This window comes from Papio anubis, chromosome 10 (assembly GCF_008728515.1).
Source record: "Papio anubis isolate 15944 chromosome 10, Panubis1.0, whole genome shotgun sequence".
NCBI classification, from domain to species: domain Eukaryota; kingdom Metazoa; phylum Chordata; class Mammalia; order Primates; family Cercopithecidae; genus Papio; species Papio anubis.
The window spans coordinates 21,597,546-21,613,548 of record NC_044985.1 but is presented as its reverse complement, the minus strand read 5'-3'; the positions used below and the strand labels follow the sequence as shown (position 1 = coordinate 21,613,548).

The 16,003-nt window shown below is 38.1% G+C and overlaps 1 protein-coding gene across 4 annotated transcripts in view; it reads right to left on the bottom strand.

Annotated features, from left to right (window-relative positions):
* THSD7B (thrombospondin type 1 domain containing 7B) overlaps positions 1-16,003 on the bottom strand; it is a 780,632-nt gene that overhangs the window by 429,832 nt on the left and 334,797 nt on the right. For all 4 annotated transcript variants that reach the window (XM_031651193.1, XM_031651195.1, XM_031651196.1 and 1 more), the window contains exon 5: positions 10,983-11,152. In XM_031651193.1, coding sequence (XP_031507053.1) covers positions 10,983-11,152 — 170 coding nt within the window. The remainder of the gene's footprint in view (positions 1-10,982; positions 11,153-16,003) is intronic.

Genomic DNA, 16,003 nt, shown 5'->3' with positions numbered 1-16,003 from the left:
GCTCTAAAGCTTTAAAAGACAGGTTGACTCTTTTGTTAGGGGCTGATGCAGCTGGTGACTTTAAGTTGAAGTCAGTGCCCATTTACCATTCCAAAAAATCCTAGGGTCCTTAAGAATTATGCTAGCTATATTCTTCTTGTGCTCTATAAATGGAATAACAAACCCCAACATATCTATTTACAGCATGATTTACTACATATTACTACATATTTTAAGCCCACTGTTGAGGCCTATTGCTCAGAAAACAAAAGAGATTCCCTTCAGAATATTACTTCTCATTGACAATGCACCTGGTTCCCCAAGAACCCTGATGGAGATGTACAAAGAGATTAATGTTTTCATGACTCATAGCACAACATCCATTCTGTAGCCCATGGACCAAGGAGGAATTTTAACTTTCAAGTTTTATTATTTAAGAAATACTTTGTGTAAGGCTACACCTGCCATAAACAGTAATTCATCTGATGGATCTGGGAAAAGTACATTGAAAATGAAATAAATGAAAAGTAAATTGAAAATGTGTTCATCATTCTAGATGTCATTAAGAACATTCGTGATCCATGGGAGGAGGTCAAAATATCAACATTAACAGAAGTTTAAAAGAAGTGGATTCCAAACATCACGAATGACTTTGAGGTATTCAAGACTTCAGTGGAGTAAGTAACTGCACATGTGGTAGAAATAGCAAGAGAACTAGAATTCGAAGTGGAGCCCAAAGATGTGACCGAATTGCTGCAGCTTTATGATAGAACTTGAATGGATGATGAATTGCTTCTTACAGATGAGCAAAGAAGATGGTTTCTTGAGATGGAAGCTACTCCTGGTGAAGATGCTGTCAACATTGTTGAAATGGCAACAAAGCATTTAAAATATTACAAAACTTAGTTGAGAAAGCAGCAACAGGGTTTGAGAGGATTGACTCCAATTTTGAAAGAAGTTCTACTATAGGTAAAATGCTATCCAACAACCTCTCACGCTACAGAGGAATCTGTCATAAAAGGAAGAGTCCAATGAAACAGATAATTTTCTGAATTTTGGAGCAGTGGAGAAGACTCTGATACGGGTATGGGGAGGATGATGAAGGGTCAAATATAAGAAAAACTAAGTTGTAAATGTCCATAGATTATTCAAATAGAAATGGCTGTGTCCAGAACTGAGTTTCAAAAGAATCGGGACAACTTGAATAAACTCCATCAAAAGTCACAAATATAATTAAAGTCTTAGAGAAGTAGATCTTAGGAGAAACAAGTTCAAGAGGTATTTTTCTGTACCTCATGGTGACTATAGTTAATCATATGTTGCATATTTGAAAGTTGCTAACAGAGTAGACTTTAAGTGTTCTCACCACAAAAAAGATAAGTGTGTGAGGTAATGCATATGTTAAATAGCTTTTACTCATTTCACATATATGCCTATACCAAAACATCATGCTGTATGACATAAGTACATATAATTTTTACTTCTCAATTAAAAAAATAAAAAGGTAAAAAAGAAAAGCAGATCTAAAAAAATAAAATGAGCTACAATTATATATTCCACATGGAGGCACACAGGATCTTGGAGTTAGAACTAGCATCCTAGTTCACTGGCTTTCCAGATTTTCTCTTGACATAGGAATAAATCCCTTCCCCCTTTCCCCTGTGTGCCTGAGGAAGCAGACAGAAGACTCCAGGAGTCATTTAATTATTCTTAAGCACAGTGAGATCTTACTAAGTGACTATGTCCTCTTATGAAGAGAACCTGATGTAAAGTTTAAACCAGAGCATGAAAAAAATGTAAAATACTAGAACAAGGTTTGTGAAAATGTTCTGAAACTTTCTTGCAGGAAGAGTTGGGCAGTAAGTGGATATTTCTTCTGTATCCTACTTGCCAGTTGAATTGGCAAACTTAACAAAGCTGGAGAAATAGATTGGAAGTAATAACTTTGTTTCAGAAATTGCACTGCCAAGAGGAACCTCATTACCTCCTGGCTTGGTGTTTGAGAAAAATCCAGTTCAGCTGACAAAATGAAGACGAGCGAGACACTCAACTAAAGATTGTAAATGCACTAGTCTCAGCGTGGTTTTCCAAATGTAATCCTCTACTCCCAGAAAAAGAACTTAACTGTTCATTAATGAAGTGCAGGTGTATGCGAACAACTGGAATGAAGAGAAAAGTTGTCCCAAAGTGAAAAGCAATGCCTGAAACCGAATGGTAAGACTATATGCAGGGGGCTACATTCATTTGTTCAGGAAAATCTAGAGTTCTTATCTACCTTTTGCCAGGCAATGTGCTAACTGCTGCGAAGTCTATCACAATTACTAAAACTGTTCTCTTCTCAAGGCTTATGCAAGATGAAAGGAGGAGGGAGGAGAGAAAATAGAAATATTGGGTCATGAGAAAGAGAGATACATAAAAGAAGAGGAAGAGAAAGGAGACTGAGGGAGAAAAAAGAGAAGGAAATTGAAGGAGGAACAGAAAGAAAAGTTGACGTTTACAGCTTCGACATACTTCAGGCCCATATTATATCCTACCTATTGCAATAAATCCTTAAAACAGTGTCTCTCATTCTTCCTTTCAACACACATTCATTGAACATTATCTCTGAAGTTCTCCAGAAGGCAAAACCTACAATGAGAATTTGGGTGCTAATACTTTACTCAGGAGGTTCCAGGCCAGGAGGCAACGACAGCAAGGAAACAACAGGAGTAAAGCAAAGGAAATATGAGGCAATGCTGTGTGGTATGTTATCCTGCTGACCACCATTTATCATCAAACCACAAAGGTACATAGTGATCACTCAGGAGATATGTGTTTTTGGTAGGATTGCAAAAAGAAATTGTACATGATAAAAATCTCCAGGGGCACTGTGAGTGGCCTGGCCTCCTCCTGAATCTGTTTCTCACTGGTCAAGGTTCACTCCACAAGGAGCTAAGCTCCCTACACTTGCAGGTTGTATCCTCCAGATTGCAGCATCCAGCCTCTCAGCTGCTACTCGAGGAAGCCAGATCCCAGACACCACGACATAGTGTTTCATCCAAGTTTGAAAATGGACTGGCAACAGCTTTAACCGTCTAGGAAGGGAGATGAGACAGTTAAACCACAGAGCACAAGCCAAGGACAAGAAAGAAGGTGGTAAAAGGAGGGTGAGAAGGGACACAAAGCTTGAATTCAGTACAAGCAATTTTTACATGCCAGATACTGTGCCCAGTGCTGGGAAGATGAGAGTAAATAACACAGATCTGGTTATTTACCTGATCTCAGACTTGCACAGCAGCAAGGTGACCAGTACGCATAAACAAGCAAGTATCATGCAGTGAGACAAAGTGCTGTAGTGGCTGAGGAGCAGAGGTACCTGTATCATCTCAAAGAACTCCCAGAAGAGATACTTTCTAGGCATGGGTTATCCAGGTACAGGTCTGAGTCAGGGAGTAAATGTGTGAGGGAGGAAACTAAGGGAGACTATATGATAGTGGGCAACAGGCAGACAGAGGTGAGTTCCAAAGCCCTAGACAGTGAAGGATGTTCAGCATTGTTGGAGCTCCAAGGGTTGAACAGAAATGGAGACTTAACAGTTCAGGTATTACCATATCATGGTCTGATCACACGAGGCCTAAGATCATAGCCTACAGTTCTACCTCTCTACCCTAAACCCATAGTCCTTACCTTCATCTCCCCCATATTCATGGCCAGCTTGATTATCAGTTTTACTGAAAGTACATTCTCTGCCTTTCCATCTCCGTGTCTTTACACAAGGCCTGCTTCCTCTGAGACTCTGTCTCGTTCACATGAACACCTGTTTAAACCATGCACTTGCTTTAAGGCCCAGGTAGAAGCTTTCTTATCCCCACCTCTACCCTATGCCCCCACGTCTCACTGGTTTAATCTCTTCTTACCTGAAATCCCTATTTTCTCTTAAGGTTATTATTTCATTTCGATAATTATTTATTTAACTGGCTCACCTCCCCTCCTAGACCATTAAAGAGGTGAAAAGTAACACTGATAAAAATAAACAATTTTCATGGCTTCTATAAACTTTTTTGTCTTTAAAACAACAGAAGGATATATTTAACTATGGAAATCATTTAGAAATCAACTAGCATCGCCTTAGTCCAAAACTACCGGGCAAAGCCCCCATTTCAGTCCAGGCCGATCTCTCTGGCCCAGTAATGCTCCTTGTTTCTTTCTCCTTTGTTTTCCTTCCCAATCTCTCCCCATGGGCCATTTCCCTCACTCAGGATCCTTATCCCTTTTATTTTGTCTGGTTGCATTCTGGGCTCTCAGAGCCACCTAGCTTTGGCATGGAATTCTGATATCCAGGTTGCAGAAAGTTTTGGTCTAGTCAACAAACAATTCCTTTCTCTGTGCTATCTAAAAAACAGAGAATTCAATCAAACTCAACGTGTCATTTTCTCATGTTTAAGAGTTTCCAATTTGAATTCCAGAAACATTTGCTATTTGCCTTTTACATGAAGAGTATTGACACTTGGAAATACAAAGAAGAACATCAAACATGGTCTTTAAGGGCCTTTACAGCCAAACCAGTGACAAAGACGATTATGATAATAGTTAGAAATCAAAAAAGTGATGTACTACAAGAGTATGAACTTAGGGCTATAGGATTAGGAAAGCTGAACTGTTTCTGGTAAAACCATTGGCAAAATCCAAATTCATATCTAGGTCTAGGTCATTCACAATCTCCCTCCTCCATGATGCCACATGCTTTAGTTTCAGCAACACACAGTAGTGAATTTTCAGTTTAGTTATGTTAACTTTGAAGAAATATATAACACATTGCACGTGTTCTTCCTCTTCAGGAGATCAAATTAAACAGGACTCACACATAATTTAAAAAGCAAATTTTTCCATAAGCCATTTGTTTTCCCCAGAGCAACCTCAGCTCAGTGCTAGGCTTTCTCCTTAAATATCCAGCCTCTCTCATTCGTCCAGGGTAGCTCTCTCCTGCTCTTGTTTAATGAGGTGCATTTTACCTTGAGCTAAATAAATTAGGAAATTTTTAATATCAAGAACAGTCTGATAATTTAATAAACACTTAAAATAGGAATGCCAATATTTTTGCTAAGCCCATTAATTCAATAAACATTTGCTATATCACACTAAGGTAAGTTTGTTACACTTGATTTTAAAAATTAACTAAACTTAGGTACAAATGCAATCAAACAGAACCAGTAGAAACCAATCTCGCTTTGGACTCTTTCTGACTTCGTGTTTCTTTTGTTCCTTAACTCTTCCGAGCATTATACTTTTAAAGAGAATATTTGAACTATATATGTAGATATATGGCTTATAAAATCTATGTCTGCCTCTGCAAAAAAGTGGGAATTTAAAGAGGGAACATACATCATTACTTTCACCAACTCTTCTACTTCCTTCCATTTACAGATAACAATTTGGAAAAGAAACTTGTTTACACTTAGCCTAGGCAGCATGACACGCTAAGTATTCTCACTCAAGAAGAAGATGGAGTTAACACTAGAGATCTGGAGCATCTGTGAGTCTAGGATCCTGCATCAATAACCCAGGGAGAAATGGCTTTCAAGTCCTAAACTCTATCTTAGTGTGTAGGTTCAAGATATAAGCGGAGAGATAATGCAGCCTAATGGAAAGAAAAGATCCCTAAGAGTTTGACTTAATAAGTTTCTTCCTCCTTCCTCCCTGCTCTCTCCTTCCCCATTCCCTCTCCCTTCTCTCTGCTGCATTCTCCCTCTTCCTTTCTTCCTCTTCCTCCTCCTCCTTCATCTTTCATCCTCCTCCCCCCTTCTTTTTCTTCCTCCACTTCTGTTCCTCCTCCTTCTTGCTAAAAACACAGGAGTAACTGCTTGCCTTCACTCATCTTCTCATTCTCTCCCCTCCCCACATCTTTTCATTACCACCTGTGTCATTGTGAGGAATCCAGAGATCTGCATGTTAATAATTCTCTTATGCTACCCTTTGCTGACTTTCTTCTACACCTATGATTTCAATAATTGAAGAGGTTTCCAAGATAGAAAGATTACAAGCCAAGAACCTTATCTCTCTTGGCCTCATGTGAACTGTCATCAAATATCCTGCTGTTAATTAGCAAAGGTTGTTTTATCCTGTTATCTCTGCTTCTCTCTTAGCATAAAGCAAGAGAAAATGCTATAAGCCCACTAAAACAGTCTCATTGCTCCTCTAAAGGTCGACATCAAGGGAAGTTCTTAGTGTACTACTTTCCTGACACCTTATTCTCACACCCAAATGACTTTATTGACTTTAAAACCAATTTCTAAAGACAGATGAAAGATATTTCCAGTATTTCAAATGATGGTGGAATATCTCTTCCAACTGCCCCTTAAGATATCAGCTCAGAATGTAAATTACTTTATTTCATAACTCAAAAACTTCCTGGATAATCAGACACATTTGCACATAGGATATGATAACTCATGGTAATTTTCTTAGCATGCTAATGTTTTTACAAGCTTAAATACAGTCAATATGAGATTTCCTTTCTGTTTACAAACCTACAGTAGGGGGGAAAAAGGCTGCGGCACATACCCATATTCTCAAAAACAAAGTCTTAATCCAAAATAGCATAAAAGGCCTACCTTTCCACTGTCATTGTAACTTTCTTTAACCCTGAGCTCTCTTCACACCAGTGCACAGGCTGCTACTGAACACAAACCTCTCCATTTCTTCTCATGTGTTCTTCCACACCTTAGAACGTGCTTATGGACTCTCCAAGCTCCTTTTAAATATCACCTCGATGAAGATTACTCTTGGGCATCAATAAATGGATTAAACCATGTTAGATATGTAATCATCAAAACACTTAAGTCACTGTAACATACGTATTCAATAGTTCAATTATTATTACAACTAAAAGCCTATAAATTACTGGGGGACACCCTTATGACAGATACACTTTAGTGCATAGACTAACTCATAAGAGGCACATAATTTTTTTAAACAAATAAATGTTTGATTGTTATGTAATTTTACTCACCAAATCAACATATTCAAAATCAAATTAATGAACTAGAAGACTGGTACAACATTTATGTGGTTTACATTTCCTTCAAAGTCAGAATTAAAACCCAGAACCCCAAATATATTGTTTCCATATACTACTCATGATATGGTTTGGCTGTGTACCCACCCAAATCTCATCTTGAATTGTAGCTCCCATAATTTCCACATGATGTAAGAGGGACCGGGTAGGAGATAATTGAATCATGGGGGTGGTTTGCCCCATACTATTCTCGTGGTAGTAAATAAGCCTCATGAGATCTGATGGTTTTATAAAGGGACACTCCTTTTGCTTGGCTCTCATTCTTTCTCGTCTGCTGCCACGTAAGACGTGCCTTTCCCCTTCTGCCAAGATTGTGAGGCCTCGCTAGTCATGTGGAACTGCTAGTTCATTAAACCTCTTTTTCTTTATTAATTACCCAGTCTCAGATATGTCTTTATCAGCAGCATGGAAATGGACTAATACAACTTAGCATTCCAGAACGTGTGCCCTTATGTGGTCATGTAATCTTAATGCCAACTCTGAGGCCAGAATGAAGACAATATTATTAGTGCAGAGGGGGCAACTAATGCATTTAACAATTCATAGCTAAATTGTGTTCCATTTTTAATACAATATCAATAGTGAATCTGAAATATATATATTTTAGAAAATTCAAGCAATATTTTGCTCCACTATAACCACACCAAAAATTTTTCCTGATTTTTAAATATAGTTTATTGTTTTAAAAAATTTTGCTTCACCATATGAATATATGGCATATCTACTTCTATGCCACTTAAATTCATATTTGTTGATATCCTAGTCTCTAGGTCACATTGCCATACATGGAATGTCTTTATTAGATTTTGAAAGTGCATTCCTTGGTTCATGTTTTACTTTCTGAGAAATGACTGCTGAATGCAAACTGAGTGGCTTTAATTTTATTTGAGAAAAGGCAAGAAGAAAGTGGTCTTACCAAATTCAAGCTTTTATTTTACAGGTAAGCATCACTTGTGATGCTACTTGATTTATAAAAGAAAAACACAATTCTCTTTAAAACAACAAGTGTTAAGCAAAATCATAAATAGTCCTCTACATTTTCATTCCCAATTCTACTGGCTTGGCTAATATTACTGGTAATATTTACACTGATGGTTACAACACTATTTTGGCTGCATTTAAAACACCACATGAACACTGAACAACGGTATCAACTAAATATGCCATAGGTGTTATTATACTGTTGCAGAAAACATCATGAATTGAGGTTCAATGAGGAATGAGATGTCACCAAAAATAAGTCATCAACAGGACCATATCAATGTCAGAATTTAGCTTCAGCATGCAGCCTAGGCCAAGAAATTTGGAGACCCTTGGGAGGGGATTAGCATTTTTAAAAAGTATTATTATTATGGCATCTAGGAGTTACATGCATTCTATCACAGGAAGGATCCATGGAAATGAAGTTTGCTTTTCCCCCAAGATTGTGAATTCCTCTAAAATCTGGTTCTTGGAATCAGAGCTGCTAAATCACCAGTGGATGATGGGGTTTTGTACAGAAGAAAAGTCAAGCAATCACACTCCAGAGTGAACAAAGCGTATCCTTGAGTCTAAGGGAAAATTAACCTTGTGGGGATGTCAATACTGACTCACAAAGGAATTTCCAAAGTCAGTGCTACTAAAATGCTTGCTCCCTCCAAAGTATGAATATCTAACATAACAACAATATTAATAATTTGACGTTCACAGAAACTGAATGTGAAATGTTTCCAATTTTAACCTTTATTATTGCATTAACAGACGGATTTATTTATATTCTTCTTTCTTCACTGGGCAAATACTCACAGGTTCCTAACAATAAAAATTCAGTTGTTCCTTTGTGTTTAATGGGGGCCAAGAAGAAATTCTCATTCCAGATTTGTCAAGGTACATCTATAAATGATAACAGTAAGAAGTGAAAGCATTTATTTTTTTTTAATTTATTTATTTATTTATTTATTTATTTATTTATTTATTTATATTTTTTTTAAATTTACTTATTATTATTATACTGTAAGTTGTAGGGTACATGTGCATAATGTGCAGGTTTGTTATAAGAAAGGAAAGTAATGGGCGAACAATCCAGTTGGTTCGCTTCTACACAAGAGCAAAATAAAACCTTTGATAACAACTACTAAGGTAAGCAGTAAGCTATACAGTGCCTTTATGGCAGCTATGCTGTGTTATCCAGTATAGTCTTACTTGCTATATTCAGCTCTGTACAGGAGTATACGATCGTGTTACACATCTATGTATTTACATCCAGGTCCCATATCTAGCCTCTCCCCTGAGAACTGGACTATCAGACTTACAGCTTTCTAAGTACTTTCTGTTTTCCTGTGAACACAGATATTAATTTCCAAGTGTGCTTTGGCCTAAGACATTTTCCTCCTCTTTAGATGCTTGGAGTAGATTGTACTAGGGCTTGATAGACTGTTCACTCTGCAAATAACACCCCTTCTCTATTCCACCCGCCCCCCACACTATGTAAGCATATAATTCCCAATTCTAGAACACCAGACTTCCACTTGCCTCCTACTTATAATCTTCCTGCCCAGTAAGTTTCCATTGAAAAAACTAGAAAGATGAAGCCTGAAGAAACTTTAGAAATAGGTGATCCATAAGAAAAGCTATTTTTACAAAAGAAACTTTAGAAAGATGAAAATGTCAATAGCAGATTAAAAGTTGAAGCTGAAAAATAGGTAGGTCATAATGCATCAATTCTATACAAGTTTTATTTATATGTTGATCCCTGAAGACCTTCCAACAGTAGACGGTAGTCGAAGAAAAGAAGAGAGGAGCTGGAATGGAAAGATCACCAAGGTTTGAAAAACTAACCTGGAGCATTTTAATCTAAATTCTGTTCCTACAAATTCAGAGGAGTAACTATAGTCATGTTTTGTCCTGAAATAAAAAGTGTTTAGGCTGCAATTTTCCAAAGTGAAATCAGAGAAGGAAGAAAATTCAATCATTATTTTCAAAAACAACTGTAGCCCTGTCAATGTGGCCTTTTAGCACCAATTGTTGAAGCAAAATGCTAAGCAGTCTGCAAGAACCATCCCATCAGGTACCTTAACTGAGGCTATGGTCACAGATGCCTATGAATTCTGCAAAGCTGTGACACACACAAAAAGACATCTAGCATGACAAGCTTTACAGAATTAAAAGGATGCATTACTATAGCAAGAAAATTTGCATCTTGCCTTCCTAACCAAAGCCCACAGTGTAAATATGTCCTCACACCTGGCAAGCCCAAGGAAACATTCCCATCTTTACCACTTCTGCAGGGAGTACTGCTTGTGTTCTCCAATTAGAAGAGGCCACAAATTCTTCTAGAGTGGAAGCATCTTTGTCTTCTCATGACTTCTCAACCAATTGACTTACATAAATCCGAGTAAGTTTCCCAGTTTCTAAATGTTATCACTATCTGCACTCTGAAATAAATGCACTATTGCTGGGTGACACCCACCAATTAGAGAGCTTATCATGGAAGAAGCTACTGTTTTCTCTTCTCCTCTTCCATTTCTTCAGAAAACTTAAAATTTGGCACCAAAACACTGGATCCTTGATATTTAAAAGGAATATGTTTGTAGAAATTTCCACATTAAAAAATTCACACACATAAAAATTCCTTTGAGCAAAAAATTTTAAAAAAAGAAGAAGAATGCTATTCATTCATTACTGACTCATTCCTGGCATACCACACCCTTAGCTTGTAGCATTTATCTATGCTACTCACCCTAACTACATTTTCTCCTTTAACTTTCACAGTGACTTTTGGGAGACATATTACTTTTGCTACTATTTCTAACTATCCCAAGCGTTAGGGATAGCATACAAATGGTTGACAAAATAAATATTAAATTCGTGAATGCTAAGTGTCAGTTATTTCAAGAAGAACACCGGAAGAGTTGGAGAGATTTTCCTTCCAACCAGCAGCGCACCGTCTGTCCCGGAACTGGCTGCCTACCTTCCTTGGCCCTCAGTGCGGCAGCTGCTGGTACGCTCTGGGTACAGTACACCTCCCGGGTCTGGATCCCACCGCCACACACGGGTCCCGTCACATGCCAGTGGGGATCCTGCTGCTCGAGGAGGAGAGAGACTTGGCATTCTTTCCATTCAGAGGTTCTCCAGGAATACCTGTTTGGTTTGGTTTATTTAAAAGAAGAAGAAGAAGTAAGAAAAATATACAACTCTAAGGGAAACTTAAGTCATGAAATCAAGAGGCATAATCTCTCTTTCTAGGACCAAATCTTTGCCTGTGGATAAAGAAGTATACTAACTTTGTATTACTAAATCCCTTTTATTTCCTAGGGGAAAAAAAAAAAAAAAATCCAGCAGCCCAGCATGACAGTAGCACAGGATGACCAGGCTAAAGGAACGTGATACGGATAAACAGTGAATGTGTCTCAGCCTTGAAGCTGGAAGAGAGTGAGGGGATAGAGAGAGGAGTTGGAAACCAAATGAGCCTAATTCTTGATAGCTGAACTTGTCATGGGGTTTGACTTCACAGACTTTCAGATGACTTTGTGTGAAACTTGGCTTTTCTTTCTTAATAGGACAGTGTGTGAATGTGTGAAGTCATAAATACATTGTTTTACATAGAGCTATCTCCAACTTTCCAATCTTCTCGATATAAGAAACTCTTTACCCATTTGACTTGTCATTCACATAAAAGTATATGTATTAAAAATGAGTTAATATCGTGCCACTATATTTAACTGGTTAATACTTTTTTACATATGCAGCCATACTGTTATATAAACTGATATAGCAATATGTCTCCCTAGTTTATAACTGGTTAATACTCAAATACACACAGACACACCCACAAATAAAGGGGAAAACACAATGGAGTTTGTATACAATGTACAGAAAACAAAACAACTATCACACTACTACATTCATACCTGGAGAATTATTTTAGGCAGAATTTCCTTTTGTGGATTACTATAGCATTCTTTAAGCCCACAGCATTAATATAACCTTGAGGCACTTGTAAAAACACTGAGAGACTCATTAAATTTGGAACGATAAACAAAGCCTAAGTAACATTCACGTATCTGCTGTCCCATTTCATATTTAAAGAAAAATTTATCAGCTTTGTGATTGTTTAAAAGAAAAAAAAGGGAAAAACCAGCCATAAAAGTAATCATATGTCACCAAGATCCTGGCTTTACAAAAACTAGAGTAAAATTGAAATCAAGTAACAGATGTCAAAATAAGAAAGCAAATCTCCAAGAAACCTCATAGTGACAAATCCCTCACAATGAATGTCATCATTCTAAAAAGCCTGAAAGCTAAGAATCAGCTGAGAATCATTAGTCTTGTGAAAAGCCCATCAAGAAAAAGGATTTGGACAGTCCTCTGGGATTTGTTGTAACACGAGTTTTTCTCCCTCAGCCTCACTACTTAATTTTCCCTTTTTTTTTCTCCCTAGGCTTATGAATTAGTCACTCAGGCAGACAAGAGTTTGGAGTGCAGAGTTCAGATCCTTCCTATGCCAGGTGAATATAAACAACAATATATTTCTGGCTGGGCACAGTGGCTCATGCCTGTAATCCCAGCACTTCGGGAGGCCGAGGCGGGCGGATCACCTGAGGCCAGGAGTTCGAGACCAGCCTGGCCAACATGGAGAAATCCTGTCTCTACTAAAAATCTCAAATTAGCTGGGCGTGGTGGCACATGCCTGTAATCTCAGCTACTCGGGAAGCTGAGGCAGGAGAATCACTTGAACCCAGGAGGCGGAGGCTGTGGTGAGCCAAGATTGCACTATTGCACTCTAGTCCGGGCAATGGCTGTTAGAGCAAAACTCCGAAAGAAAAAAAAAAAACCCACAAAACAATATATTTCTAATTCCTACATATGAGAAATAAAGAGAAGTTCATTTCTTCACAGGGACAGTTCTTTTCCAGAGCCAGGGCTCTGAAACCCTTTCTCCTCACAGAGTCAGTCCTTACCCTATTCTTAAGGGCCACCTCCGCAGAAGGCTTGTTTCTCAGATTTCTAGTTTCAGGGCACAGATCTTTCAACCAGGGCAAAATAAAATGGGGCATGAGAATGCTGGGGTGGATGACTACCAAGATCTCATTTCAAACCCTCTTCTTCCAAGGGTTCCCTCAAAGAAGAACTTTCTGGCCTGAACAAGGGGGTCAGATACAGCCACTGACTCAGAGACTTCTGTGATATAGTTAACAAAGAAGACAGGCAAAAAGAGGGTAGTGTGATGCAGATGACAAGTATGCTCTGGAGTCCAACCAACTTGGTTTGAATCAGAATTTCACCACTTTCTAGTTAGTGACTTGGGCCCAATGTTGTTTTCCTACCTGTACAATGGAGATAATATCAATCATTGAGCCTGACATATAATAAATGTTCAATAAGTGTCCATTCCCTTTCTTTTTCTATCCATCTATATGGGCCTTTTGCCCATTGCTGATGTGGAAAACACACACACACACATGCGCCCATTAACATTTTATTTATGAGGATTTCATTGATTTCATCCAAAGTCTTAATATTAGAGATCCGCAGTGGCCATGGTCTAAGTTCCAGTAACCACAGTTCAACAAAGAGCAAAAAAGAAACAAAGTTTATAGTAATTTTTTTGCTTGTTTGAAAGGAAATGGGCCTCTGAATAAATTGCTTTTGCAATTAATTTAACATGACCCTACACGATTTAGCAATGGAGAAACTTGGGAAGTTATTAGGAAGAAAAATGAAAACAAGAGTGTAATGACTATATTTGCATATAAAGTAACAAAAAAACTTGTTGGTAGCTCGTTAACCAAAACCACCCAACTTCCATTCACTGGCAAATGATAAATCCTTTAGAGAAGACATTTATCACTATTGCTGTTTTTTTTTACCACCTCAGAGAAAACATCAGCCTAGCAAGAGGGAGAGGAAAAACCACACCAATAAACGACTTCCGTATTCCTTTTTTTAAAAAATATGGGTCTTTTCATAGTCTTTGCTCAACCTTTTTTCTTTATTTTTTTCAAAAGCCCTGTCTACGTTTAGTCACAAATCACCCCGGCAGCCATGAAAACTGAACATCCTGAGCTGCCCCAACCAGAGAAAGTGTCGCTAGGATCTGACAGAATAACAAATCAAAGGAGCCCACTCAGCTAAATGTTACTCCCTTTCTCCTTTAGAAGTTGTTACAGCGATAGTCCTCCAGCCTCCAGAAAACTCAGCTTTCTGATGCCTGGAACACTCTCTTTAATGGCTAAGCCCATGTCAAACACCAGACCTTTTCAACCCTCCATCTCCCAACTCTCATGCCTTTCAAAGCAGCCTCATTTGGCCCTCCTGGTTAAAAGGGAATGTGGGGAGTTGCAAAGGCCAGCATGCTACCTCCTCTGAGTCAGTGCTTCGAAATTGGCTATGGAAATGCCTCAAGTAGAGTAAATGGCCATGGAATGAAAGAAATGTCAATTTCCATGGCCCCTTACCAACGTGACAGTGTGAATTAGTGTGCTTTTTTCAAAGTGTCTGGCTAAACAGAATAAACAAGGCATTAATTTGTTTGGACTACTAGGGTATTAGGGCAGATCCTCCAAGTAGTACAAGTAACAGTCAGTATTTTCTGCCTGCTTACTCTACACCAGGCACTGCACTAATGAATTTAGGGGCATTACTTCATTTAATCCTCCCAACAATCCTATGAAGAAAATCTTATTTCTCCTTTTACAGATGGGAGAATTGGCATAAAGAGTAAGTAACTCTTCCAAGGTCACATGAGTGAAAGCAGGGTTCAAAGCACGGTTTGATTCTAAAGCATACCTTCATGATAAAATGACACTCTGGCAGATTAAAATGGTAAATGGCAAACCCATTTACTCAATCAGATCGTCCAGAAAGCTCAATGAAGTAGTACGGAATGCAGTTTCAGTAGACAATGGGTAGTTACCTGTCTAGCCATTACAAGGACAAGTCAGTGTTGATCTTGGTCTGAGGAAGTGTGTTCTGCGTGTAAACAAAAATATAATCTGCTGACTAATGATATTTCACACTGCCAAAATAACTTTTCTTCTAGTCTCAAATAGAAGTACAGTTGGAGAATAGGTAATAATGAATCATTTTATAATTAGAGCCCTGTGGTCACCTAGGGATGAATTTCAGCACTTTCAGGAGATAGTCCTGTCTCACTTCATGACAGAGATATGTTATGAGAAATGTGTCATTGGGCAATTTCATTCTTTTGTAAACACCATAGAGTGCATTTACACAAACCTAGATGGTATAGCCTACTATATACCTAGGCTATATGGTGTAGCCTATTGTCCTTAGGCTATGAACCTGTACAGCATGTCAATTTACTAAATACTGTGGGCAACTATAACACAATGGCAAGTATTTGTGTATCTAAACATGTCTAAACATAAACAAGGTACAGTAAAAATAAGTATTATAATCTTATGGGACCATTGTATATGTAGTCCGTGGCCTAGCATTGACAGAAATGCTATGGAGTGCATGGATGTAATTGCAAGTTAAAAGAGAAACAAAACAGAAGTAAAGGAATATCTAATTGTGTAAATTCAAATTCCCACTAAAAGATGCAGAAGATAACTTTCTGAAGAAGAATGTCTTTTCAAGGCCCGAAAATCAAATTCCCCACGTTGCTCCCTGGTCATTCTAACTGTTAGGTAAACCTGCCCTCCATTTATGTAAAAACAGCTCTGATGTCCCTACTTTTAGTGAGACAGCACATTGTCAGCCACTTTGAACCCCAAACCTCTGAGAAAGGGAATGCTAATAACTCAAATATGGGATGCACAGAAAGAATAACTCCTACAAGAACGTTTTAGTTAAGATAAAGATATGTAAGGAAGACTAAAGCCTGAAAAGTGCTAAAGAGCAGGCTTGACTAGAAAAAGAAATAGGTCTGTCCAAACAGTAAGTGAATCACTTACTCATCCATGTATTCACTTATCCTTTCTTTCAACAAGTAATTGTTAAGCCACAGCTAAGCACCGAGGACAA